The sequence below is a fragment of the Felis catus genome, chromosome D1 (genome assembly GCF_018350175.1).
Source record: "Felis catus isolate Fca126 chromosome D1, F.catus_Fca126_mat1.0, whole genome shotgun sequence".
Taxonomy (NCBI): Eukaryota; Metazoa; Chordata; class Mammalia; order Carnivora; family Felidae; genus Felis; species Felis catus.
Window position 1 is genome coordinate 26,832,356 of NC_058377.1, and position 27,859 is coordinate 26,860,214.

The 27,859-nt window shown below is 44.0% G+C and overlaps 1 protein-coding gene across 4 annotated transcripts in view; it reads left to right on the forward strand.

Annotated features, from left to right (window-relative positions):
* APLP2 (amyloid beta precursor like protein 2) overlaps positions 1 to 27,859 on the forward strand; it is an 87,198-nt gene that overhangs the window by 48,565 nt on the left and 10,774 nt on the right. For 2 of the 4 annotated variants that reach the window (XM_011286479.4, XM_011286480.4), the window contains exons 2-12: positions 621 to 794; positions 1,888 to 2,011; positions 13,885 to 13,997; positions 15,430 to 15,626; positions 16,024 to 16,232; positions 17,605 to 17,772; positions 20,758 to 20,888; positions 22,250 to 22,324; positions 23,540 to 23,698; positions 24,771 to 24,899; positions 27,513 to 27,612. In XM_011286479.4, coding sequence (XP_011284781.1) covers positions 621 to 794; positions 1,888 to 2,011; positions 13,885 to 13,997; positions 15,430 to 15,626; positions 16,024 to 16,232; positions 17,605 to 17,772; positions 20,758 to 20,888; positions 22,250 to 22,324; positions 23,540 to 23,698; positions 24,771 to 24,899; positions 27,513 to 27,612 — 1,579 coding nt within the window. The remainder of the gene's footprint in view (positions 1 to 620; positions 795 to 1,887; positions 2,012 to 13,884; positions 13,998 to 15,429; positions 15,627 to 16,023; positions 16,233 to 17,604; positions 17,773 to 20,757; positions 20,889 to 22,249; positions 22,325 to 23,539; positions 23,699 to 24,770; positions 24,900 to 27,512; positions 27,613 to 27,859) is intronic. The other 2 variants (XM_011286481.4, XM_011286482.4) reach the window with 1 other exon arrangement.

Below are 27,859 nucleotides of genomic sequence, written 5' to 3' on the forward strand. Positions count from 1 at the left end.
TCTTCAGGAGACTTCCCTGACCACCTCCATACCCAAGCCTCAGTTAAATTCCCTTTCTGTACGCTGTTTGGCACTGTGTTCTTTCCCTTGGTGCGACATCTAGGAGTGTGATCACACTTTTGTATGTGTGAGTATGGACTCTTGCACTAAACTGTAAGCCCCATGAGAGCAGGGACCATAAGTTTTTGCTCACTCTTGTGTCCTAGACATTTAGCACGTTGCTTTGCAAGATAGTAGCTGCTCAACAAAATTTTGTTGTGTGAGTGAATTACTGGAACTTTAGCCTTTACTATAGTGGTTTAATCTGTTAAGGGATGAAAAGTGAGATGTGTGTTTCTATTAGAGCAGTCTTCAGCTGGATTATAGGTTCCCAAGTTCCGAAGTACTCAGATGGGGAGTGAGGGTTAGATTTTTTTCCATTGACATTTTTCTTTGATCATGTAAGTCCAACAATGATTGTTTTTTCTGGCCTAACTCCTGGGGAAAGGCTTTGTTTATGAAGATAAAAATAGTAAATAATGAAGTTTTAAAAGATCAGTTCTACTGTCACAAACCATGGGATGACTCTACCTTTGTGTCAGCTGTTTTGGAGTAAACCTGGATGTTTTCCCCTTTGGCAGGCTCTTGCAGCCAACGCCGGAACAGGATTTGCTGTCGCCGAGCCTCAAATTGCAATGTTTTGTGGGAAGTTAAATATGCATGTGAACATTCAGACTGGGAAATGGGAACCTGACCCAACAGGCACCAAGAGCTGCTTTGGAACAAAAGAAGAAGTTCTTCAGTACTGTCAGGAGGTAAGAGTGGTGCCAGAATGTGAAAACTGCTCTTTTCTGGGTCATGCTTGAAACTGCTTACCTTAGAAATAGATACTCTGTCATTCTTTTTTTTTTTTTTTTTTCAACGTTTATTTATTTTTGGGACAGAGAGAGACAGAGCATGAACGGGGGAGGGGCAGAGAGAGAGGGAGACACAGAATCGGAAACAGGCTCCAGGCTCTGAGCCATCAGCCCAGAGCCTGACGCGGGGCTCGAACTCACAGACCATGAGATCGTGACCTGGCTGAAGTCGGACGCTTAACCGACTGTGCCACCCAGGCGCCCCTGTCATTCTGCTTTTTGACCTAAGATCACATTGCCAATGACAGAACACCAGGCGTTTTCTTTCTGAATATATACGACACGACTGAGGCTTGTCAGAGGCTCTGCCTGTGTGCGCTGTGAGCTCTTGGTTCCTTGAGGAGGGAACGGTGCAGAAGCTGGGCAGGTCCCGTACAAGTAAAGCCCGGCTCTCTTGCTTGTCACTTGCAGTGTGGGAGGACGTGAAGTCAAATGTGTGTATCTTGTGCTCTCCACTTGCTCATAGAAAGCCACCAGTATTGTAAATGATAATCTCAGGTCTGACTTGAGTCAGAACTTGACCTAGAAGGGGCTATGAGATGCTTTAACTTCTTACCAGGACTAGCACAGAGGGCCAGCATTGAAGTATTACTCTGTAATCTCACCAACAGACCTTTCCATGGACTTGCCCTTTAAATGTTTTCCTTCTCAGCTCTTTACATGCATCCTACAAATGGGCTTGATACCTCATCGATTTATTTTGGGCTTGAAAGCTTGCTGCTTTTGTATGTCCTTAAATAAAGATGACTTTTTTTTTTAAAGAGAATGCATTAGAAGTGATCAGAAATTTACCTGTCAAAAGAAAACTAATAGTTACAGTATCTTTTGACTTGCTGAGTTCTTCAGTTAGAACCAGGGGCAGCACGAGTGGAGGCTTAGATTTATACAGGATAATGATGACGCTGAGTAGCAGACACCCTTACTTGCAAATGAATGTCCATTTATTATGGGTAAAGTCAATTTATTGTGTGTGTTTTCTTTTCCCTTGCAGATGTATCCAGAGCTACAGATCACAAATGTGATGGAAGCAAATGAGCCGGTCAGTGTTGACAATTGGTGCCGGAGGGACAAAAAGCAGTGCAAGAGTCACATCGTGATACCTTTCAAGTGTCTTGGTGAGTGTCCTTTAGATGATCGTGGTTGCTTCTTGGGAAGTAGAGGTTGCTCATTTTTAAATTTGATTTTCTCTTGCCTCACAGTGAAATAGCTACATCTGTTAAGAAGCTGAGGGCTACAGGAATGTAGTGGGGGACTTCTTTTTTGAATATTTATTGCCTTCTAGTGTTGATGGTTGACTTATCTTTGATGGTTATTACCTCCCCCACCATGGGCACCCTCAGTCTTTTAAGGATGAGCCTTTTGCATGGCACTGAGAGTGCTGCCCTCAGGGCCTCCCAGCTTTGCCTTGCAGTGAGTGCTTGAAACTCCTGCTGTATAATCATAGCAGGAGTGGTACTGAACAGCCCAAGGGATGGAGTCTTCTGTTCCCCTCACTTCATCCTGTACATATTTTGCAAGGTCCTAAGATCCTGTATTGCTAGGCAGGCCGGACTTGTGGTAGTCTCCGAGAGACGTGACCCCTAGCTGTCTATGCACCCCTGCCTTTCTGAAGGGCCCGTGACTGGTACAGGTGTTTCTGACCTTGTGTTGGTGTTGATACATTCTCACATGTATCCAAATCAACCAAAGGAGGAGTTGGCACCTTAGTGACCGTGTTTATGCAGCAATTACTGTTGTCAAGTATCCAGTAGGGAGAAAGGGGGGCATTGCGGGTGCTCGACACCATTTACTTTACAGTGGAGCATCATGCAGTGGCGTGAGGCCTGGAAGCCTTGTGCGTGGTGTAGCTGAGAGATGTTCTTCCAATCCATTTGGCCCCGAGATCTCTGGGTGTGAGGTTTCATTCACTGCCTGTCAAATCCTGGAACTAAATGAAGCAAGAGTGTAGTTTTGAATATTTGTAGTCAGTAGGTAGGCAGTACTTGCATTTGTTTCTTCCTTTTGCACCATTACCCCCTGAAGACTTTGCAGCCTGGTCTTCCCCTTGCTACGTGTCTTTACGACTTGCTGGCTCCAGTCCTCACCCAGAACTCTGAGTTGAGACCTGGGAGACCTTTATCTCCCTACATCCAGTCAGCTTTCCAAGCCTCATTCTTACCCCTTCAATACGGCTTCAGTCTGTGGTTCCCAAACTGTGCACTGAGGCACCCCAGGGCGTTGCAGCAGACTCACACAGTGTGGAGCATTGTGGGATAGTTTTGGTTTTTCAAAGGAGACCTCTTTCAGACATCCCATGAACTGGAGGTATTTACAGTATCAACATCCTGTCAGTCCATTCCTTTCAGTGACCTCCTATCTTTATAGAGCGTTGTCTCAGGGGTTCCTGTGTTAAAGAGCCAGCATCACAGCAGAATAACCTGGGAAGAAGAGATGAGGGTGACGGTGTCCAGTCGATTGTAACATTGGAAGAGTCGTTCAGCGTCCAGTATGCGCTAAGGGGTTAGGACACGAGGACTTACTATGTTGTTGGACCCAGCTACCTAGCTTTGGGTATTCTTTTGGCCTTGAAGTGCTGTGAAAATATTACTGAGACACTCGGGGTGCTGCTACTTTAAAGTTGGGACACATCTGGCTTATAATCCTTTTCTTCCTTCTGATTCCTGCTGCGTTAGTTCAGCCCTTCATCCTTTGCCGCCTGGACTGGGACAACAGCCTCGTGTGCTTCTCAGTTCTGTTGTCCGGTCTGCTGCCCTCTGACCTAAAATGAAGATTGAGTTGTCTTTCCCGCACATCAAAGCCTGTAGTAGCTCTTCCTCACATAAAAACTAAGGTTTCATTAAGCTGCCCTGCTTAGCGTAAAAACTCCATAATGTGGCTCTTGCTTTGGCCTTCCCTGTTGTCCGCTCTGTGAGCCACCCAGCAACATCGACATCTTGCAGCTCGTGGCCACCCACTGTCCAGGTCTCATTGTTGGAATGCCTTTCCTCTACTTCCCCTGCTAGGGGGGTTCTTCCTTCAAGACTTATTTCAGGGGCTGCTTCCCTTAAAGAAATCTTTTCCTCCTGGTTATGTTTTCTCTCCAGACATGCAGGTTTCTGAAAGTCTCCCAATGTTGCCATTGCATCTATCACCCTGTCCAGTGACGATCTGTTTCTGTATCTTTCTCCAACTTTGCTGTAAGCACAGTGAAACCAGGACCCTGCTTTATTTAGTCTTCTCTGTCCTCCAGTACCGTGACAATGTCTAGAACATAGGATACACTTTAAAAAAAAAAAAAAGTTTGTTTTTGAGAGAGAAAGGGAGAGGAAGAGAGCATGAGTCGGGGAGGGGTAGAGAGCAAGGGACACAGAGAATCCCAAGCAGGCTTCCTGCTGCCAGCACAGAGCCCAGTGTGGGGCTCAAACCCACAAAACCGTGAAATCATGACTGAGCCAAAATCAAGAGTCAGATGCTTAACCAACTGAGCCACCCACGCGCCCTTCCATAGACTCCTTAGAAAGCATTTTGGTGATAGTCTTTTAGAGTTGCTTTTGCCTTTTAAAATTAAAAATAATTTAGGGGCACCTGGGTTGCTCAGGTGGTTAAGTGTCTAACTTCAGCTCAGGCCATGATCTCACAGCTCAAGCCCCACATCGGGCTGTCTGCTGTCCGCACAGAGACCACTTTGGGCCCTCCGTCCTCTGTCCCCCTCTGCCCCTACCCTGCTTGACCCATGCTCCCTCCCTCCCCCCGCTTCTCTCAAAAAAATAAACAAAAAAAAAGGTAGTTTTAAAATAGTTTCAAGTTTACAAAATGGTTAGAACAATAGTACAAAGAGTTCCTGTACACTCTTTCCTCAGATTTCAGATTTTCCACCTGTACCATTTGACTAATATGGTAAAATTAACCTTATTCACTCCCATAGTACCCCCAACCCTTGTCCCCCCCATTACTGAGTTTTTGTGTTTTGAATCATTTAAGTTGGTGTCTTTTTATCCCTTAGTACTTTAATATAGATTTTTTAGAAACAAGGACATTCTTCTACATGATCACATCATCAAAATTAGGAAACTGTTATTGATCCAAATCTAATCTGTAGACCCTATTCAGGTTTCACCTTTTGTTCCAATAATACCGGGATCTGATTCAAGATCACACATTGTATTTAGTCTCTTCTCGTCTTTCATGACCTTGACTTTTTTAAAGAGTACAAATTACTTTGTGGAAATACCTTGCAATTCGGGTTTGTCTTATGACCTTTTGATTTACACATTTTTGAGGGGACTACCGTAGATGTATTCTTCTTGCAGCATAACATTAGGAGTTGCACGATGTCAGTTCCATTACCCATGATAACGTTTATCCCCTGGCTAAGATGGTGTTGGCATTCACTTATTTCCTTAAGCACTTGTCCAGATTTGACAAAAAGATGCTCTAGGCTGATCCTGTGTTTTCCTGACTCTACCCCTGGAATCTGCCATTTCTCCAGGAAGCCCTAGTTTCTTTCAGTGGAGAGTGGTGTTTAGAAACCAAGTCTGGGCATTATGTGTACTTACTGGTCTGGGATGTTGTTGCTTCTAGGCCCACTCGGACAGAGCCAAGAAACACACGTTGGGGTGCCTAGGTGGTTCAGTCAGTTAAGCATCCGACTCTTGGTTTTGGCTCAGGTCACAGTTTGAGCACAAAGTCTTCTTGGTATTCTCTTTCTCCCTCCCCCACGCCCGCCCCGTCCTCCTCCCACTTGCACTGTCTGTGTCTCTCTCAAATAAATAAAACTTAAAAAAATACATGCATGTATATATGAGTACATGCACACATAAATATATATTTCTATAGCTACATGTATATATATATATTTTTTTTTAATTTTTTTTTTCAACATTTATTTTATTTTTGGGACAGAGAGAGAGAGAGCATGAACGGGGGAGGGGCAGAGAGAGAGGGAGACACAGAATCGGAAACAGGCTCCAGGCTCTGAGCCATCAGCCCAGAGCCTGATGCGGGGCTCGAACTCCCGGACAGCGAGATCGTGACCTGGCTGAAGTCGGACGCTTAACCGACTGCGCCACCCAGGCGCCCCTAGCTACATGTATATATTAAAAACATTAGCTCATACTGATGTCTTTCAGTTCCATTATTCTCACTATATTTATTTACTTACTCAGTATCTTCTGTAAATGATCAGTCTCCACTTTTTAAATTTATTTAAATTTTTGTAACGTTTATTTATTTTTGACAGAGAGAGAGACACAGTATGAGTGGGGGAGGGGCAGAGAGAGAGAGGGAGACACAGAATCTGAAGCAGGCTCCAGGCTCGGAGCTGTCAGCACAGAGCCCGACGTGGGGCTCAAACTCACCGCAAGATCATGACCTGAGCTGAACGAAGTCAGACGCTCAACTGACTGAGCCACCCAGGCGCCCCTAAATTTTTTTTATTTTAGAGAGGGAGAAAGAGAGAGTGGGAGAGAGGAGCAAATGGGAAGAGGAAGAGAGAAAATCTCAGGCAGGCTTCATGCTGAGTGCAGAGCTCAACACGGGGCCTGATCCCTTGACCCTAAGATCATGACCTGAGCCAAAATCAAGAGTCAGACGCTCAAGCAATTGTGTCACTCAGGTGCCCCAACCTCTGCTTTTGTAATTTAACTTTTTAAGCCTTTAAAGTTTATTTATTTGAGAGGGAGAGAGACAGAGAATCCCAAGCAGGCTGTGCACCGTCAGCATGAAGCCCAACTTGGGGCTTATCACACAAACTGGGAGAGCATAACCTGAGTTGAAACCAAGAGCTGGATGCTTAACTGACTGAGCCACCAAGTGCCCATACTTTTTTAAATTTTTTTTTGAATGAACTTGTTGAGATATAATTCATACTCTGTGTAATTCACCCATTTAAAAGTATACAGTTTAATGATTTATAGTATATTCAGTGAGTTATACAACCACACACAATTCTTTTAACGTACAAACTGTACTAAAAATGGACACAGTTAAAAGTAAGAGTTCTGTGCATTTTATTCACCAGAAGTAACCACAGTAGCTGCCTTTGTACGTGTTAAGATGAATACCACGTGTTGGAGTAAAGTGATGTAGTAGTATGGTTAGCCTCAGCCCTAGGACCCCCCTTTAAGATAATATTGCCTAATGGGGCGCCTGGTCGGCTCCATCAGTGGAGCATGCAACTGTTGACCTCAGAGTTGTGGGCTCAAGCCCCACATTGGGCACAGAGCTTACTTAAGAAAAGAAAAACAACATAGTACTGCCTAGTAAACCTAAATCGTAGGTAGATAGACCAGAAGGTGTGGAAATGGAAACTGGGAACAGGATTTGTCTATAGTGGTTGGGTTGCCCGTGTGAATTGGCTTGAATATTCCAGCGTCCTTACCTGTGTCCTCAGGCACCAGTTTTGTCTGTCATTGTTTTTGCTCTGTTGAGGGAAGAGGGATGTGTCCTGATTACCATGCTTGGAAAGCAGTTTGAGAATGAATTCAGGTTGCTAAGTAGTGGTTGTATCACCTGGTGTCGCACTGCCCACCCGCGTCTGTGTTCGTGTCACTCAGCTCTGCCCTCTTCTGATGCTTAACCACCCATCAGTGTGACTTTGAACCTGCTGTGTCAGTTCAGTCTTCTCTCTCTTCAAAATGACCTTATATCATAGGTCATTATCACTACTAATCGACTCCTGTTTATCTCTAACATTTTAGGTGGGTGGGTAGGTAGGTAGGTACGTAGGTAGGATGTTCCAAGTAGGACAGAGTTGGTGATGTGTGAAGAAGTGAAACTGCTGGTATTTTGGGGGAAGGCGTTAGTCATCTCTGACATTTATCTGTAGGCTGGCTTCTACACCAAAAGAAGAGGGCTTTGTAAGCCCGTGACTGTTTTTGTTTTGAGTTATTTTTGGATGGAGATCTGGACAGAGCGTTACTGTGATGTGAGCACTGCCAAAGACAGTTCTCATTCTCAGAGGCTTTGGGGCCGTCTTCAGCAACGGTGCACCGTGGTCTCTCACTTGCCCATTGCAGGTGTCTGTTTGCAAGGCAGCTTCTACCTTTGAATTCACGTTTGCCCTGTTCCCAGCATGGACCCTTGTGTGTTTTCGCTTGCAAGAATTATCTTGGGTCTTTAATATCAGAGCCCTATTGACCTCAGGGACATCTAGGGATGGCTGCTATACCTCATGGGAAATTGCAGTGGGTGGTCAGGTTGATTCTCTGGGCTCCCTCTCATGACAGAAGGCTATCTTCTCCCACCTGGTTACCGCTTCCATGAGCCCCATAACTGAAACGGTCTTCCAGCTGTTCGCAGCTGTAGAGTACTTTCGCAGTAGGTTTTTAAAAACTGTGTGTGAGTGTTGGTGCTGCTGAGGGCTTCCCCAAGTGGGGAATAACAACCTTTGTTATTTTTAAAAGGAATTTGAGTAACTCTGGAAGAGCTCTAAAACCTGATGGCTATCATGGCCTTGATGGATGGGCGTGATATGGAAAAGAAACAGAATCCTAGGGAATGGATGGGGGTTGGAGATAGATCATAAATGCAGCTTAAGCGAAATCCTGTAGGTTTAGGTTTTGTTAAATTGCCATATTCATTCCTCAGCTTTTTAAATAGCGAAAACTCTATAACCTTCTGTGTCCCGTGACTTGCGAAATTGTGGCCATTATCTATTACAACCTAACTGACTAAATTGAAGATTGTTAACAAACTTCGGTAAAATTCTAAACTGAGACCAAACCATTTTCAGTGTTCGTCTATACAACAGTAATATTGATCTGCCTAAGTCAGTTTTTTTTTTTCTTAGAAGCTTCTGATAAATGTAGCAAAGGCAAAAAAAAAGTAATAGTGAAAATGCCAGAAAACAAATGTTGGGATTGAAATGTGTTCCTCTTTAGTTTACATGCTTAATAAGTTTATTTTTCAATAAAAGACCGTGGGGGAAGCAAAAATAATTTCCAGTTTCTACACCATGATTAACATTTTGGTGTATATAGACAAGACTTTTTTCTTTGGACACATACAGAAATATGTGTACTTTTAAATGCATTTTTTTCTTCCTAAAAGAGGTCATACTACATATGCTGCCTTGTTTTTGAATTTTTTTTTTTAATATTTAGATTTAAACATCTATTATGTGCTGTTCTTAGGGACATATATCAACATATCTGTATGGTTCTTTGCTTATATTTGTATAGACTTAGCCTTAAGGAGTTAACCAGGGTGAAGGAGGAAGGTTAGGGATATGGAGTATGTTTCTTTCTTTCTTTCTTTCTTTTTAAAATTATTTAACCACTATGGAAGTTTTCCCATGTTAAATATAAACGTAAACCATATTTCCTGTGACCTGATGGTATTCCATTGTATGTAACTACCATCATTTAATTCCTGATTGATGGGCATCTAGGTTGGTTTCAGTGTTTGATATTAGCAACACAGCAATGAATATCTTTGTTTTACTTGCTTAATTATTTCCTTAGAGTGTGTTGTTGGAATTGCAGTTGTTAAAGAGTATTCTTTTGTTTTGTTTTATTTTTACATTTTAGTTCCTGGTCCAATTTCAGTGGTGTTAATTCTCTTCTGGTTTTCAGAGGTCAGAGAGATCGAGTCAATCATGGGATAGCTAAGGGTTGGTAGCATTTAATTTTACTGTATAGCATGGAGTTAATTATTGAATTACTGACATTTTAAAAGTTTTGATTTTAAACTTCTTTCTGAAATACAGCGTTTGAATGATACTGAAAAGGTAAAATATGATGGTGACTCAGTACTCATCATCCTGATTTAAGTTCTTCAACAGCTTGCCAGGTCTGCTTCATCCGCACCTTATTTTGTCATAGAGGGAGTAAATGTTTCAAAGCCCCATCCTTTCTTCCCCTTTCCTCCCTCTTGCCCTCCCTCACTCCCTCCCTTGTTCTCAAGGTAGCCACGACCCACTTGTTGGCATGTATTATTCTCACGCATGTTTTTTGTTTTTGGGGGAAAGAACCCAAGTTTCAGTAGCTACTGTTCTTTCTCATTAATTTTTAAATTTTAATTCCAGTGTAGTTAACATACAATGTTATATTGGTTTCAGGTGTACAGTGTAGTGACTCAGCACTTCTGTACCTGACTCAGTGCTCATCATGATGAGTGTGCTGTTAATCCCCATCAGCTGTTTCACCCACCCACCCACCCATCCCCGGCTTCCCTCTGTCTCACGCATGTTTTTATACTTTTGCTGTATACAGATGTTTCTATAAACCATTTGTTTTTGTGTTTTTAAGCTTACATAAATGGTATCATTCAGTACCTGACATCACTTTTACAACTTGATTTTACTTTACATCATTTTGGGGTGTATCTAATGTGTGATACAAGTAGATTTCATTCATTTTAACTCAATATATAGTATTCCACTGTATGTTTATTTCTGTTAGTATTTTTTCCACTGTTTTTTTATTGAGTTTTAAAATATTTATTTATTTTTAGGGGAGGGGCAGAGAGAGAGGGACAGAGGATCCAAAGTGGGCTTTGTGCTGACAGGCCGACAGCAGTGGGCCTGATGTGGGGCTCAGGCCTACGAACCATGAGATCATGACAAAGGTTGATGCTCAACCTACTGAGCCACCCGGGTGCCCCCCACTGTATTTTTTAAAAACCCGGTTTGTTTATTACCTCTGTAGACTAGATATATAATAATAAAATTGCTGGGTTTAAAAAAAAAAATACTTATTTTGAGAGAGAGAAGGAGCACGAGCTGAGGGGATAAGGGGCAGGGGGAAAGAGAGAAGAGAGAGCGAGAGAGAGTCCCAGGCAGACTGCATGCTCTCAGCACAGAGCCGGACATGGGGCTTGAACCCATGAACTGTGAGATCATACCCTGAGCCAAATCAAGAGTTGGGCCCTTAATTGACTGAGCCACCTAGGTGCCTCTAAAATTGCTGTTTTAAATGTTTTTCTGATGTTGCAGTTGTAAACATAAAATTGATGTTTTAACAAATTGTAGATTTCTGTATGATAACTGTGGTTGTATATATAGTTTGCTTTGTATAAAACTAGTTACTCAGCTCAAGACTTACCAACATTACCATCAGTAATTAGAAATAGCACAATTACGTACTGCTTAGTGTTTACTGTGTACCAGAATCAGCTCTAAGCTTTTCAGATGTTGTATTCTATTATGTCATTTATCATCACACAGGATAAGGAAATCGAGGCACAGAAAGGTTAATAAGTAAGTTAACCTTCTTTATGCCTAAAACCATTCTGCTGATAATGATGGTGCTGAAATAGAACCCTGACATTTAACCCTATACACACTGTTCGTTAATACACTCTTTTGTTGCTTTTTGTCATAAACTAAGTATAAAATTGCCTAGTCAATACAGCATAATCACATTAATACAATATGAGTTGGTGTTTGGGTGTCAGGGTTTAAGTAATTTCTACTTGGTTGAATATCAGGATTGTTTCTTCTAGTAGAGGCACATCCTCATTTATCATGAGGATTTTGGATTTTTTAAGCATTGTGTCTAGTTGATTGAAAAAGTGTACATGTTCTACCTCCCTAGAGCCTTTAGGGCCTCAAGGCAACACTATGTCTAACTTACTTTGTGTTCCTGCATGAGGAAATTGGCTTCCAAATTCCCTGTACTAATAGTGGTGTGAAACGTCACTACCCTGTGTAAAGTTCTGAAGTGGGGAGGCTGTTTTTACTGCCCCAGCGTAATGTCACAGCACATCTTCCCCCTTAAAGTAGATTAAGGACTCCTTTCGCTTGTCACATGGGTCATGGAAGGATTGACTTGTATAGTGCCCACAGACTGAGGCCCGAGGCTGAGGGGTCCTGGAGGACCAGGCCATGATGATGAGCTTGGCGGGGGGGTCTACACAGACTTTGCATTAAGGTCAAAGCCCTACGACCTTTCTCAGGCCAGATTACTTTCATATTCTATGCTTCCTTCTTTAAAAAAAGAAAAAAGAAAAGAGAATCTCAGAGGTTAGCCTGCCTGCTTCCTTTCCCTTGCCCCCACTTACGACATCTCTTCCTGAACTAAGCACACACCTCTCTCCCTCTCTTTGTTTTCCTCCACTTAGACCCTGTATGGAGCATATTGGTGATGCATCAGAATCTCCTGGAATGCTTGTTCAATGAAAATTACTGAATCCTACCTTAGACCTACTGAATCAGAATCTCTGGGTGATGCTCCCGTGATATATGAATTTTTTTTTTTTTTTTTTTAATTTTAGCTCTATTCCCCACGTGGGGCTTGAACTCACGACCTTGAAATCAAGAGTCATCACATGCTCTACTGACTAAGCCAGCCAGGCGCCCCAGAAATACATGAATTTTTAACTTTTTATTATGGAATGTACAAACATGTCCAAAAGAGAAAAATAATACTGTTAACCCTTATGTACCCATTGGCCAGCTATGCAGCAATCATTAGTTCATGAGCCACTTTTACATTGTCTGTGGACAATCCCACCCACCTACTCTTGATCAGTTGGAAACACATCACAGATATTTTTTTTTCCTGTAAATATTTCAGTGTGTCTTTCTAAAAGATCATCTGTTTTTTAAACAACTATGTATATTTTCCTCACAGCTTTTTACTTTTGAAAAGTTTTAGACCTATAGAAAAAAAATGTAACTGTGAATACTTCTGTACTCTTTACCTGGGTTCTCTGATTTTGTCTTCTCTCACTCTGTGTGTGTGTGTGTGCATCTTACGTATCTTTTATTGTTGTTATTACACCCTTTGAAAGTAAGTTGGGACATTGTGAAAATTTACTTCTAAATATTCAGCTTGTTTCTCCTAAGAGCAAGGACATTCTCTAACATAACTACGATACAGTAATCACATTTTGGGCAATTTCTCTCTAACTATCCAAATAGTGTCCTTTATAGCTTTCCTTTAAAAAGGATTGAACTATTACATTTGGTCTGCAACAGTGCCCCAATCAACTTTTTTTTTTTTTAAATCTTTCACAACAATGGTATTTTTTTAGTTTAGGCCATTTGTTTAAATATATCCCTGAATTTGAATTTGTCTTACTGTTTCATCATGATTAGATTCAAATAACATATTTTTGGCAGAAAGACTGTGTAGTGATATTTTCTTCTTTTTTTAATGTTTGTTTATTTTTGAGAGAGAGTGAGAGAGAGAACGTGAGCAGGGGAAGGGCAGAGAAGGGGGGGAGACCGAGAATCCCAAGCAGGGTATGTATGCGCTGTCAGTGCAGACCTGATGTGGGGCTCAAACACAAGAACCTGACAAATGACCTGAGACAATGACCTGAGCCAAAGTCAAGAGTTGGACACTCCACCGACTGAGCCACCCAGGTGCCCCAGTGAGATTTTCTTCTTAGGACATCACGTATATCAGCTTGTCACTGTTGGTGATGTTAAGCTGGTCACCCGCTTAAAGTAGTGTCTGCCAGAGTTTTGGATTGCAAAGGCACCCATTCCCTTCTATCGATGAGTCTTCCCTGAATCAGTGGTGGTTTGTCTTAGAGCTACATGTTTTTAGGTACACAAAAGGACCAAAGTAAGATTCGTCTGTACTTCAAAGGAACACCTGGTCTTAGTTTCTTGGGGATATTGTTGTTAGAAATAATGTGGGCAGAAATAGGGATGTAGGAGGCTAGGGATATTAATTAATGTGAACTCAAAGGTGGTGGGGAGTATCTGTGTGCATTTGAGATCATGGAATCGGGGGGTGGGGGGGAATTCCTATTCCTGTTCCACCCCTCCTGTATTCTGATAGCCCTGCAACTGGACTGTAAGGGATTGGAGTCCAAGAAGAGTGAGGAAAGTCCCAGGCATCATGACCTGAACAGGATGTTGAGCTCTTGTAGCTGCTTTACCTGGAGCTGTAACATCCAGCTGACCTTTGAAGATGAGAGAGGCACATCAACTTACATAAATTAGAGACTGCTCCTGTGCACACCTGACTGTGTAGCTGCCCTGATCTGCAGCGAGGGTCCTTTCTACCTCAAATCATGATCAGATTTGCTTATAACAATGCTTTCTCTTTTCCAGTGGGTGAATTCGTAAGTGATGTTCTACTCGTTCCAGAAAAGTGCCAGTTTTTCCACAAAGAGCGGATGGAGGTGTGCGAGAATCACCAGCATTGGCACACTGTAGTTAAAGAGGTAAAAGAATGGATCATGTGTTGTTTTCCTTGTTAAGAGAGAAAGAAAGAAACATTTTCTTCCAAACCTCCTCATGATTTCAAATTGCTTTTATTTTCTCTCTTCAAAGTTTGCAATTACTTGTATCTTCTAAGTTAAAAATATTTGGGGGCACCTGGGTGGCTCAGATGGTTAAGCCTTTGACTTTTGGTTTTGGCTCAGATCATGATCTCATGGTTCATGAGTTCAAGCCCCGCTTCAGGCTCTGCGTGGACAGTGTGGAGCCAGCTTGGGATTCTCTCTCCCCCCTCTCTCTGCCCCTCCCCCACTCACACATGCTGTCTCTCTCTCTCTCTCTCTCTCTCTCTCTCACTTAAAAAAATTTTTTTTAGGGGTGCCTGGGTGGCTCAGTCGGTTAAGCATCTGACTGCAGCTCAGGTCATGATCTCGTGGTTCATGAGTTCAAGCCCCTGCTGACAGCTCAGAGCCTGGAGCCTGCTTTGGATTCTGTGTCTCCCTCTGTCTCTGCACCTCCTCCACTCACACTCTGTCTCTATCTCTCAAAAATAAATAAGCATTAAAATTAAAAAAAATTTTTTTAAATAAAAATATTTGGGAGGATATTTTTATTGAGAAATACAGTGTTGACAATCCAGCTCCTAAAGTTAAGGATGTTGAAAAGATTGTTAAGCAAGGATGCTGTCCGTGGGATTTCCAAGGAGGCCATCCCAAGCCTTAGGGCCTTAGGGTAGAAATAGCCAATTCTAGAAAATCTGTGTCTTGACATGTATCCTCATAGGATTGGATGCCATTTCATCTTTCCATTGAGGAAAAGTACCCTTTCTTATACTTGTCTTCTGTGGTTAAGTTGGATCTCTAGTCAGTTTCTTTGGTCAGATTCTGACACAATGCCCTCACAGTGAGGAATGTAAATTATCACTGACCGCCTTTAGCCAGCATTGATAAGTACTTAATTTTTTTCTAACTGTGGGCTTTTGTTGTTTCTGGCCCAGATGATGATTCTCCATTGCAAGTGAAGCAAAATTTGTAAATCTTCTTAAAATAATAGCATCACAACTTGTTGACAGAAAATTTGTGTGTCTGTGAGAGAATGCTTTACATAGTGATTTGATAGGGGTTTCTTTTGTTTTTTTATTATTTTTTATAATATTTTTATTTTTGAGACAGAGACAGAACATGAACAGGGGAGGGTCAGAGACAGAGGGAGACACAGAATCCGAAGCAGGCTCTGGGCTCCGAGCTGTCAGCACAGAGCCTGACGCGGGGCTTGAGCCCACGGACAGCAAGATCATGACCTGAGCTGAAGCTGGACACTCAACCAACTGAGCCACCCAGGCGCCGATAGAGGTTTCTTTTGGATGAAGCTAGTGATGGGGGACTATTTGACCAAATTTATTAATGTTCTGATGTTGGATCTGTGGGTTTCTTTTAGGCCTGTCTGACTGAGGGGATGACCTTATATCGCTATGGCATGCTGCTGCCATGTGGGGTAGACCAGTTTCATGGCACTGAATATGTGTGCTGCCCTCAGACAAAGACTATTGAATCGACTGTGTCAAAAGAAGAGGAGGAGGATGAGGAGGAAGAAGAGGAAGAGGATGAAGAGGAAGACTATGATATTTACAAAAGGTAAATTCTTCTTCTACACCTGTGTGATTGTTTTGCTGGTGGTGGTGGGCTGCCGGTCCCTCCCTTCTGGATAAAGTGGGCATTCCCTTGTTCGTGTTGGCATTGAGCCAGCTGGCCTTTCATTGTCGCCCTAGCTGATTGAAGGACTGCCGGTGGCTCTCGGCTTCCTATTCTGTGGCCACGGTATTTTCTGCAGGCTAATGCAGTGCCTGCCCACTTACTCCTCCCCTCCTCCTCCCCAGCTGTAGCTGGGCTGAGGGCCGTAGTGGCACAGCTAAACGTGAGTTGAGCTTATTTCCTGTCTCTGTTTTTGTGTTTCAGCATAGGGAAGAGAATCATTGTTGTGCCTTGCACACAGGAATTGGTCTTAACCTTCCTTTTCTGTTGTGACCTTTAGTGAATTTCCTACCGAAGCAGATTTGGAGGACTTCACAGAAGCAGCTGTGGATGAGGATGACGGGGATGAGGAAGAAGGGGAGGAGGTGGTGGAAGACCGTGATTACTACTACGACACCTTTAAAGGCGATGACTACAACGAAGAGAACCCTACCGAACCCAGCAGTGACGGGACGGTTTCAGAAAAGGAGATTACTCACGACGTTAAAGGTAACCTGATGTATTAAAATCCATCTGGTAATTATTTGCTTACAATTTTGGACTGCATTCATCACAGGTAAGTCACAGAGGGAGAGGCGGCACTCCTGGACGCTGGCGTGAAATCTGCTCTCCAGCCCGCTGATGGTGCCATCTTAGCGCTCGGTGGCCAGGCTGCTGACACGGTCAGGGGGGGGACCCAGGATTGAATCAGAAACTGTTTGTTGGCATTATAAGGACTGAACTAGAGAACAGGGACCCAGAGGATAAGGGAGAAGATACATGGTTTACACTTGGGCAGGATTCTTCCACACGGAGCCTGCAACATTCTCTCCCCAAGGGGAGCCCCCTCCTCAGTACTTCTAAAGCCCTGACCTTCTACAATGAAATTAACTTCCTTGGTTCTTTTCTTGAGTGTGTGTTCCCATCCGTATGCTGCCCTGTGGGTCCACCAGAAAGATGCCTGTGACTGGGAGGGTGGCCTTTAATGACCTACTGGTGAGGAATCAGGCCCAGCAGTTTTTTCATCCTGTCATTTAAAAAAAAAAAAAAGACCATCTAGAGCCATTTACATGCAGCCTCCTGGAGAGTGTCTATCTGATGCCATTTAAGATCTGAAGAATTATTTGGGACTCCCTGTAGGGGAAATACTTAACAGTCTAGATGTTTGTTTGTTTGTTGTTAACATTTATTTATTTTTGAGAGAGAGAGAGAGAGACAAAGCATGAGTGGGGGAGGGACAGAGAGAGAGGGAGACACACAATCCAAAGCAGGCTCCAGGCTCTGAGCTGTCAACACAGAGCCCGACACGAGGCTCGAACTCACGGACCGCGAGATCATGACCTAAGCTGACGTTGGATGCTTAAACAACTGAGCCACCCAGGCACCACGACAGTCTAGAAGTTTCTGAGTCATCCTGAAGAAAGTGAAAATGTACATGTGTGCAATCCAGGCACTTACATAGCATTTCCTATAGTTATCACCAGTAAAACAGCCTCTTCACCCCCATTGGTCTCCTTTGATCCTTGATATGACAATCAACAAATCAGGCAAATATCTCAGAAGTGGGAGGCTCACAGAGCTGTGAGACACAGAATTCCTCTCCGTCAGTCTAGACTCAAGACAGTGTGAAAAACACTGTTTTCACTTCCTAAGTGTCTTTACTACAGTCAGGACAGAAAAACGACTAGTCCTCAGGAAGGCCGGGCTTGAGTCGGTGAGATGGTCCACCAGGGCGCTTGGGGTCCGCCCAGTCTTGGCCTCCGCTGACATTCAGCGGGTCGTTGAGCATGTGGCCTGGCCTGTCCTGTCCTCCTCCCACCCGTAGCAGTGTGATCAAAGCTGCTGCCTCTGTCCCGCTGACGCTCTGACCATTTTCACACAGCTGTCTGCTCCCAGGAGGCGATGACGGGGCCCTGCCGGGCTGTGATGCCTCGTTGGTACTTCGACCTCTCCAAGGGAAAGTGCGTGCGCTTTATATATGGCGGCTGCGGAGGCAACAGGAACAATTTTGAGTCTGAGGATTATTGTATGGCTGTGTGTAAAGCGATGAGTAAGTCCCGGCACGCTGGCTTCGTGCAGCGGCTCTGTCCTGTCCGGCGTTCTGTCTCTCCCGGCCGTCCCTGTGACCGCGTCTGTGTCGTGCTCCCTTGCCGACTCAGGTGTTGGCTGTCAGTCGTTTTCCCCTCATCTCTGTGCTTTCTAGACCTAGGCTCTGCTTTCCTGTTGGCAGTCGTGAGCCCAGTTTTGTACGTCCGTGCTCACCGTGGGTCTGGTGGTGGTGGTGGCGGCGTGTCCCCTCCCTGGCACAGCAGAGAGCCCAGGGGCCTGTTCTTTCTTTTCCTTCCTTGTGTCTGTGGGCCCCTGGAGGGCTTCTGTGTTGCTTGGGACAGCAGCCTTACCCTTGGCTGTGTCTAGTTGAAAGGCACAGGGGTTAGCAGATCAGCCATGAGTTCTGCACATTCTTGTTTCCGTTCTTTCCTCCCATTCTTGTCCTTGAGCTACCCTGTCGCCCACCCCCATGGTGCATGTTGGCTGAGGGGGACACTGCTCTTCACACGAGGGACACCAGGAATACTCCTGGGAGTCCGGAGTCCTGAAATCTCTTGCTGTCTGCGTTCTGTGGGGAGAGTTCTGCAGCTGAGTGGTGGTAACTGTTTTTCCGATAGTTTGGCAATGTTGGATCATGCAGAGCTTTAGGAAGTGAAAGAATTTTAGTTCGTGTGTCCTTTGGTCACGGAGGAAATTCAGTGGTTCAGCTGAGTTGGGTTTACTTAGACATGGGTAGGAGAAGCTTTGCTTTTCTCCGTGGTTACCCCCCTTCCTTTCTAAGGCCCTCTTTCTCTTATCTTGCAGTGCTAGCCCATGGGTTTGGAAGATCCTCAGGCTGGACACTCATTTCTTGGTTCTGATTCTGGAACTCATTAGAATAATGAATTGCTGGTCATTCCTGGTATTTGCTCTTACGATTTTTGGCTGTCGGTTCTGGTGGATTTTCATTCAAATACCTCCCTGTTCCTTTTTCCTCCCCTGCCCAAAAGATTTTTAAATCTTAATATCATATGGTGTGCTTTAGCACCTCCACTCCAGCTGCTGCTCTGTGGAGAGACTGTTTTCATTAGAAATCATTGAAAATGTGGAAACAGAATGAGTCCTGAGGGAACTTTGATGGCAGAAACTTTTATTCAGGAAAGATGTGGAGACAAATTATTGTGGTATTTCCTATTTTATAAAATTACTTAAAATTAGGGGCAACAAGACATTATTTGGGGGTGAAGCCTGAGGAACCAGGGGTCATTAAAGATCTCACTGAATATGGGAGGTAGTTGTTCCTGTAAAGGGTCAGATAGATAGTGCCGTAAGGTGCTGTGGGGTGGCACTTCTCCAGAGCGTTAGTGGTTTTCCAGTCTGCAAAATTGTAGTTTCCTGATGCGTGTAGTTGGGAGGACTTGCCACAGAGAAATTGTGTCATGTACTTGTGGGGTCCCCGGCTTGAGTGTTCTGAGAGCCCAGAAATATCACTGTGCCACCGGCCAAGTTTGTGCTCCCCTCTGAAGGGGTCTGAGGTGGGCGGATGTGCTGGTTTTGTGAGCCAGTTTTCATAGGGACAGAAGGGTGGGTGCCCTCGCATCTTCAGAGCCAGACTTCTTGGGCTGCAATGCCTTTACCTTTTTCTTCCCGGGGGTGGAGGCAGCTTGGGTTTTGTATAATCTTTACCTAGCCCAAACTGTCTCCAACACACAAGCCTTTAAGCTGCAGATGTGCGTTGCTGATGGCAACGTGCTCATTGGCACTGATGGACTTCAGTGCTTTGAAATTCTCTCAGCTGAACTTTTGAGTATCGGGGAATGTGGTTTGTGAAGCTGTATATTCTAATTTAGTTAATCTGAAAATTGGCTGTGGTGATCCTCTTTAGCTTATGTAAGAGCCAAATATTCTTGACAAGATTTTAGTTATAGCTTTTAGGTTTAGAGCTAAGTAAAAATGCCTTGACGGAAGAACTTTGGAGTGGCTGGCTGATTTGTAGTGACAGGTCTACAGTTGTCTTAGTTGTTTTAGTGTCGTATTACAGTTATGCAGTTCTGGAAATTAGGTGAACTTCTTTCTCTCTGAACTGAAATTTGTTGGGTTTGGTATTTGCTGTCCGTGAGCTCTAATATTATGATACAGCAAATTGTACAAGTAAGTTTTCTATCCGTCCTCCCTGGCTTGGGAAATTGGGAGTGAACTGGGCTAATAAGAGTTTTTCATAGGGATTTCTTTAGGGGTTGAGCAGGTAAACTTGTCCTCTCAAACCTTTCCTTTGTGGGGTTAAGCTCCCTGTGCAGATAACCACTTGCCTGGGGTCAGTAAGACCTTCCGCTTGAGGAGCAGTGAGGAAAGGGTATTCTAATGGGTTTCCCCTCTAGTGGGTGAAGGCCTGGGAAGGCCAGCAAGCCCAGCGTGTCTTCACACTCTGTGGTGAATCCTTGTCAAATACAGCAACTTAATGTTGTCCCTCATCCTTGATATGAAGGGCTAAGACTTGTTCAGTCATATTGAAAACTAAAAAAATTATAGCTAGAGCACTTTGGACTTTGCCTACCCAGTCTACATGCAAAGAGCATGCAGCACTAAAGTTTCTTTCAAAATGGAGCTTTTGTGGAAGTTGCCTTTGCAGGCCCGATGTCTGCCCTTGTCTCTGGCCAGAAGCGATCAGTGACAGCAATAAGTAATTCGTTTTTAGGTTCTAAGATTTCAGGAACTGAGGGAAGATGTAGAAGTGATTTCCTTTTCTTCCCCTGAAGCCTTAAGTAGATGCCAAGGACACCAAGGGGGCACGGACTGGCCTGGTGGCTGAATGTCACAGAAGGAAAGGGGAGCAGTGCGCTCTAACCAAGTGGAGTCTTGGCAGACAGGAGCACCTTGTACCGTGAGCGTGGTGCGAGATAAACTAGTCTGTTCTGCAGGTCCTGGGTTTGATTTCTTTCCTAGGGCACAGTGCACTTTCAGTGTTGGGCCTGGCCCCCAAAGGGAACCCCCTCTTGTTTTGTTCCAGTTCCCCCAACTCCTCTGCCAACCAATGATGTTGATGTGTATTTCGAGACCTCTGCAGACGATAACGAACATGCCCGCTTCCAGAAGGCTAAGGAGCAGCTGGAAATACGGCACCGCAACCGAATGGACAGGGTAAACCTTGGCACTCCCCTTCTGTTACAGGTGTTCGGCACTGGGTGGTAGGGTTTTCATAGTGGAAGAGAAGGGTCACCGCCCTCCTAGATTGTCACTCTGTGTTAGGACAGGTGAAGTGTGAGAGTATAAGCAGGTCTCCCTTCTGGGTGTGACTAGCCCCTCCCCTCTGCCCCACCTCCATCTCCATGATGATATAATTAGCCTCTGAGTGCTTATTGGGTTCAGACTGCGGAGTACTTCCTGTAACCATTATGTTCTTGTTATTTTTCTTTGCTATTAACTGGCTTTAAAAAAATTTTTCTTCTATGGAGGGAAAATTTATATCATTGTTGTAAACAGAAAGCTAGTATCATTTGCCATTTAGAACTAGTTAAATGTAAAAATATATTAGATGAAAGCAAACCTGTATTAGTATATTCTAGCTTAGATACTGTTGTCTGCTGAAGGCTCTGAGTCTCGAGATGCTTTCTTTGTTCTTTTTTTTTTAAGATTTTATTTTTAAGTAACCTCTACACCCGGTGTGGGGCTTGAATTTACAACCTCGAGATCAAGAGTCACACGCTCCACTGACTGAGCCAGCCAGACACCCCTCGGGATGCTTTCTTAAAAAAGTTACAAGTGTTAGAGCAACATGAGCACCACAGTGCAGCTTTCTCCTAGTTACTGAGAAAGACTGAAAGAAAATTCAAAAGAATTTCTTAGGTCTGAATACCACCTAAAATCTCATACATTACCATGTGCCAGGCTTGTACTTTTGGAAATGTTTGTTGACTCTATTTTATCCAAACAGTTCTGAGAAGTAGGTATTTAAATGCGCCCCCCCCACCCCCTTTTTTATGTGTGTGAGGAGACTAAGGCACAGAGACTTTTTTAAAAAAATCTTTTTAACGTTTATTTTTGAGAGAGAGAGAGACAGAGTGTGAGAGGAGCAGAGAGAGAAAGGGAGACACAGAATCTGAAACAGGGTCCAGGCTGTGAGCTGGCAGCACAGAGCCTGATGTGGGGCTAGAACTTGGGGCCAGCAAGATCATGACCTGGGCCAAAGTCGGAAGCCCAGCTGACTGAGCCACCCAGGCGCCCCAAGGCACAGAGACTTTTAAATAACTTGCCCGGGGTTATAGAATGGGGAGGTCATGGAATTGAGGCTCTGTTTGCTGATGGTTGGAGTGCAGGACCTTCTGAGACCGTAATTCTGTGAAGGAGCTAAAACTGCCATGAGCTTGTGAGGGGTCACATGAGGCGATTTCCTTTTGCACAGTTTCCTACATTAGATTTCAGGGCCTGGCGGTATTGTTAGAAAATGGGGGGATTGTTTTAGAGATGACTCTCTGGTGATACTGGCTTTGACCTTTTTCTAGGTAAAGAAAGAATGGGAAGAGGCTGAGCTTCAGGCCAAGAACCTCCCGAAAGCAGAGAGGCAGACTCTCATTCAGGTAAGATGTGTTTTCCAGGGACATAACCTCTGAAGTCCAGTCAGAGCCACATTCCCAGGAAATTACCGTTCGACACCTTTCGCTTAGTTGAGAGCTTCTCTTACAGGAAGTTTTAACTGCCTTCCCCCTCCCCACCCCCACCCTCCAACTAGCTTTCTTTAGAATTGATCACCAATGGTAGAAGGAAAGCAGACCAACCAGTGTACCTAATTCATGCCAGGAAGCAAACCGTAGCTGGCTGTGTTTGTTAATTCTGCTCTCCTGGCAAAAATCCTCAATTCATCTTCATTCTTAGGCTGTGACTTGTTTTTCAGCAGTATTGAATTTTATCTATCTATCTATCTATCTATCTATCTATTTATTTATTTACAGACTTCTTGAAAAGTCAAAGTCAGACAATAAAACAGTGATGCCAGTTCATCTCGGGCTTTGCAAGAATGTAACATTAGAACCAGCAGCAGCACCCACCCCACCCCCCACCCCCCCCAATAGAACAGTGTGTTGCTAGGAACAGGGATTGCAATTTATAAGACTGGTTTGGGTTTCATAAAGCTGATTGCATTTAAATCAGTTTGTGTTTATGATGAACTGAAATCTTCTCAGGAGGTTAACATTCTGTTGGAACACCTTTTCTTTCTTAGCAATCATCTAGAAAATCTAAGAGTTAATTTCTATGCAGCCAATGCATCCTGTGCAGGGAAATTTAAAATTTAGTTCCACAGCCTTAAACTTTACCTTTCAGCCTGGCCAGGTTTTCCCCAGACAACTCGCCCTTCAGGACATCAGTGTGAATGACTCAGCATAACCTACCGCATTACTGGGATATATTTCAAAATATAGTTCCTGTTGGTCTGTGTCTCAGGATTCGGATCTGGGGTGCCTTTGCCACAATGTGGAAAGGGCAGCATTCCTTCTTGCACAGGGCACGTTGAGAAACCCTGCATAGGGGCTTGCCACACTAGTGATTTCAGGAGCAAAAGTGCTAAGAAGTCCACTGCCCCTCAGATTTAACATGCTCTCATTAGATTAGGAAGTAATTTTCCTGACAACAATCAGAGTATATTTACGTCTATCTTACCCTTGCTTAACTCTTCTGGACCTGTTACCGGCTTACACAGGCTCTAGGCGAGGAGGCATAGTCCTGGGGTATCGCTGTTTGCTTAGACTTCCTCCAGGTACCATGCATTTCACGTTGTTCCTGCCTTCTTGGTTTAGCACTTCCAAGCTATGGTTAAAGCCCTAGAGAAGGAAGCAGCCAGCGAGAAGCAGCAGCTGGTGGAAACCCACCTGGCTCGGGTGGAAGCTATGCTGAATGACCGCCGCCGCATGGCTCTGGAGAATTACCTGGCTGCCTTGCAGTCCGACCCACCACGGGTGAGTGGTGTGCAGAGCCCAGAGAACGGTATCCTCGAGGTCACCTCCTCTAAAGCAGCGTATGTGTAGAACATGTATGATGACCTGACACGGGTCAGCAAAAAAATTACATTTTTATGACGAGTTCTGGCAAGGGAAGACAGGTAAGGAGAGAAGAGGGGAAAAAAGGTGTCATCTTGTAATATGTTCTTACGTCACCTTAGCATTACACTTTATGCTTGCATATGCCACCAGTGATACGGAAGTGTCTTACCCTGGAAAAGCATAATCTGAGGATATGGGTTGGTAGTTACTCAATTATTGAATTTTTATACTAGCTTTTTTAATGTTTATTTTTGAGAGAGAGAGAGAGAGAGAAAGACAGATTGTGAGTGGGGGACGGGCAGAGAGAGAGGGAGACACAGAATCCGAAGCAGGCTCCAGGCTCTGAGCTGTCAGCACAGAGCCCGACGTGGGGCTCAAACCCAAACCATGAGATCATGACCTGAGCCAAAGTCGGACACTTAACCGACTGAACCACCCAGGCGCCCCTTATAGTAGCTTTACTTTCAAAGAATAAAAACTTGCCTTTTGAACACGCTGTTGTAATAAGATTATGAAGAAAAGGGTAAAGGGACTTCTATCAAAGCCCCTGGTGCTGGTGGTCTCGTGCTTCTTTATCCCTTCACTCTAACCTACCTTGCTTTTGGGGGACGGAAATACTGGAAAGAATGGTATTGGTATCCTTCTTAGGTGAGCAAGCAGAGTCTTTTCTGGGTGACACAGGGACTGCCTACCTTGCAATTTAAGGTGTCGGACACTGAGCTTAGGAAAGAGGACAGATTGAGAGGGCTAGAGATTCTGGAAAATACTGTTCCTTAAGGAGCCAACATAACTTTGGAACTTAGTTTTTGGTACATTGTGTAGAAAGGTAGTTTCTTCTTACTTGAGAAGCTTAAAAGCTTTAAAAAGCACAGCTTTCCTTTTTGTTGCCCAGCTGGCTTTTACATTCTTAGGTGAGTTTTTTAAGCCTTTCCTGCCTGTTTTCAGTTCTGTAGTGCCTGGATATTCAAACTGCTGTTCTCTCTTGCAGCCTCATCGCGTCCTCCAGGCCTTGCGGCGTTACGTCCGTGCTGAGAACAAAGACCGTCTGCATACCATCCGTCACTACCAGCATGTGTTGGCTGTTGACCCAGAGAAGGCAGCCCAGATGAAATCCCAGGTACACTAGACACAGTCGAAATTGCCGCAGGAGAGTGTCTCTAGCGGGGAGAAGCCGCTTCGACGGTTGGTTGGGCAACACTGATAGCTGTGCTTGGAAAGTGATAAATGGTTTCCGAAGACATTATTAGATTACAAGAGGTGGTTTTTGCAAAAATACAGTTTCTAAGATCTCTTTTCCATACTTTGTTCTATTAAGTCCTTTCTCCTTAAAGAGTTTCTGAAAGTTTAGTGGAAAAACTAGACTATCATGTAGTATTTTACAGAAAAACAGCCATTTTTATATAGTGAGACTAGAAGGAAAGGAGAGACCTTGATCAGTGTATTAAATTAACAACTAGGGAATGAGTTGTGTGCCAGCAAGATCATAGTGCCACACCAGATGGCCCAGGAAGTGGAACTCTCTCCCTTGCAGACCTCGGGGGGAAACCCCAGCCGTCCTGTGTGATATTCGCTCTGTGCTCTAAGCCCTTAGTTCCAGTGAAGCTTGGCTGCTGAATTACATGAACTTCTGCATGTTCCCTGTTGTGTTATCTACACTCTGGGAAGTGCTGAATATGTTCAGCCTATTGTAACGTGCGCATTTGGTCTGGGATGTGAGTGTGGTGGTGTTCTTACCCCTTATGTGAGCTCAACAGCTCACCGTGAGGACACTGATGTCCAGTACCCTGCCCCCCTGTGGTTCTTGTTCTCCTGTGGGCATAGGAACCGTCCTCAGTCAAATGGCTCCTTAATTCATCTGAAATATGACAATGTCCACACACGCCAAGACTGTGGGTGGTGCATTTTCAGTTTCCACTTGCATTTTTTCTCTCAGGCACTTATTACTCTGGTGCTTTCCCGTCAATTTACTTGATTGAAAGAATGGCAAATATAAAATTAAATTACTTTCATCCCTGCTTTTAAAGGTCAGAGAGACATCAATCTACAATAAAAGCATCTTTCCATTTAATTTTTTTTTCGTTTGGCCATGTTACATGGCTTCAAGCCCACATAATTAATCCATTGGCTTAGAGCACCCTCTTTAGGACGAGCATGGTAAGTGCCAGTGTAACCAGACAGGCGTACCCGTCCTGACATGCCTCACTGTGGCCTTGGGGTGGACGTTAGCCCACATCACCTTTCATTTCCACCCCAAAACCTTTACAAGTAAATGACCAGTTTTGATGGCTTTTTTTCCTTTTTAAAAAGTATGAACAATCCGGAATTGTTGCATTCAGAAAAGGTAGTGAACCGTGGAACAGGGATGGTAGATAAGTCTTTATCACTCCTTAAAGTCAGGTTTATTTATACCTCAATGTAAAGTTTTGAAGGAATAACTAATCTAGTTAAATATGAATGAACTAGTTCTGTTATTCACCATGATAATCATTTCAAGCAATTACTTCACTAAGCAAAATCCATGAATGGCCCCCTCTCCGTGCCAGTCTGCTTTTAGCCAGTGATTTCATTCCTTTTTTTACCCCGTCTAATCTGACTGGTGGTAAAAATGGACTCTTTCCCTCTTTCACTCAGCAAAACCTTACCGAGTATCTTGCATTGTACAAATTAGGTTCTCTTGGGGCACCTGGGTGGCTCAGTCGGTTGAGCATCTGTCTCTCAATAATAAATAAACATTAAAAAAAATTTTTTTTAGAAAGAAATTTTAACGTTTATTCATTTTAGAGAGAGAGAGAGGGACACAGAATCCGAAGCAGGCTCCAGGCTCTGAGCTGTCAGCACAGCCTGATGCGGGGCTTGAACTCACGAGCCGCGAGATCATGACCTGAGCTGAAGTCAGACACTCAACCGGCTGAGCCACCCAGGCACCCCTAAAATGAATAAACGTTAAAAAAATAAAAAATTAGGTTTCTTTTAAGCTCAATTACTACAGTTAGTAAGTGCCTCATATAAAAATCAAATGAATAACTGCCTAGTGAAAGGTTTCAAATTTTGTTTTTAACTCAGAACACTCTCTGGATAAATTCTCAGATTGCCAAGGGGTATTACACACAGTCTGCACATACTCCTATACAGCAGTCCCCCATGGTCGGAGGCTTTGCTCTCTGCGGTCCGCCGTGGCCCGGAAGTGAATGATCCTCCTGATGTATCATCAGGAGGTCAGTAGTAGCCTACCTTTATGTCACAGTGCTATGTCACTCATCTTGCTTCATGTGGGCATTTTATCATCTCACATTATCACAAGAAGAAGGGTGAATACAGTATAAGAAGGTATTTTGAGAAACAGAGACCCCATTAAATAACCTTTATTATAATTGTTCCACTTGATTATGTTATGGTTAATCTCTTACCTATGCCTAATTTATAAGTCGAGCTTTGTCATACAGGGAAAAAAACCCCAGTATACAGGGGGCTCAGCACGGTTTGCAGTTTCAGGCGTCCATTGGAGGTCTTGGAATGTACCACCCACAGATAAGGGGGGACTGTTAGACTTCAGTGGTCAGTAAATAAGGATGGGGATTAATGGATTTCCTCTGCCTGGCTGCTTTGCTGGACTCTGTAGAGAATATACTTTTTCCGCTGATCTTTACGGAAGTGTGTGCATGTGTCCTGTCTGCAAGCTTTGTCCTGGCTCTGTTGGTAACGAGGTCTCTCCACCATACTATACTTCCAGGTGATGACACATCTCCATGTGATTGAAGAAAGAAGGAACCAAAGCCTCTCACTGCTCTACAAAGTACCTTATGTAGCCCAAGAAATCCAAGAGGAAATCGGTGGGTGCTGCGTTTGTACTGAGGTCTGTGAGGGACTTTGGCCAAGACTCAAGGGTGGCAGTGGTACAAGGGCCAGGAAGCTAGGCATTAGCACTCCAGGGTTTAGGTCTGGAATTCACTGGGGCTTACGTGGCAAGCAAGGTCAAGGAGTAACCTGGGGACAGATGTACTGGCGGTGAGCCACAGAGCCTTGAGTTTCTTAACCTTTACTCTGTTACCGGAAGAAAAATTGAGGGTGTGAAATTGC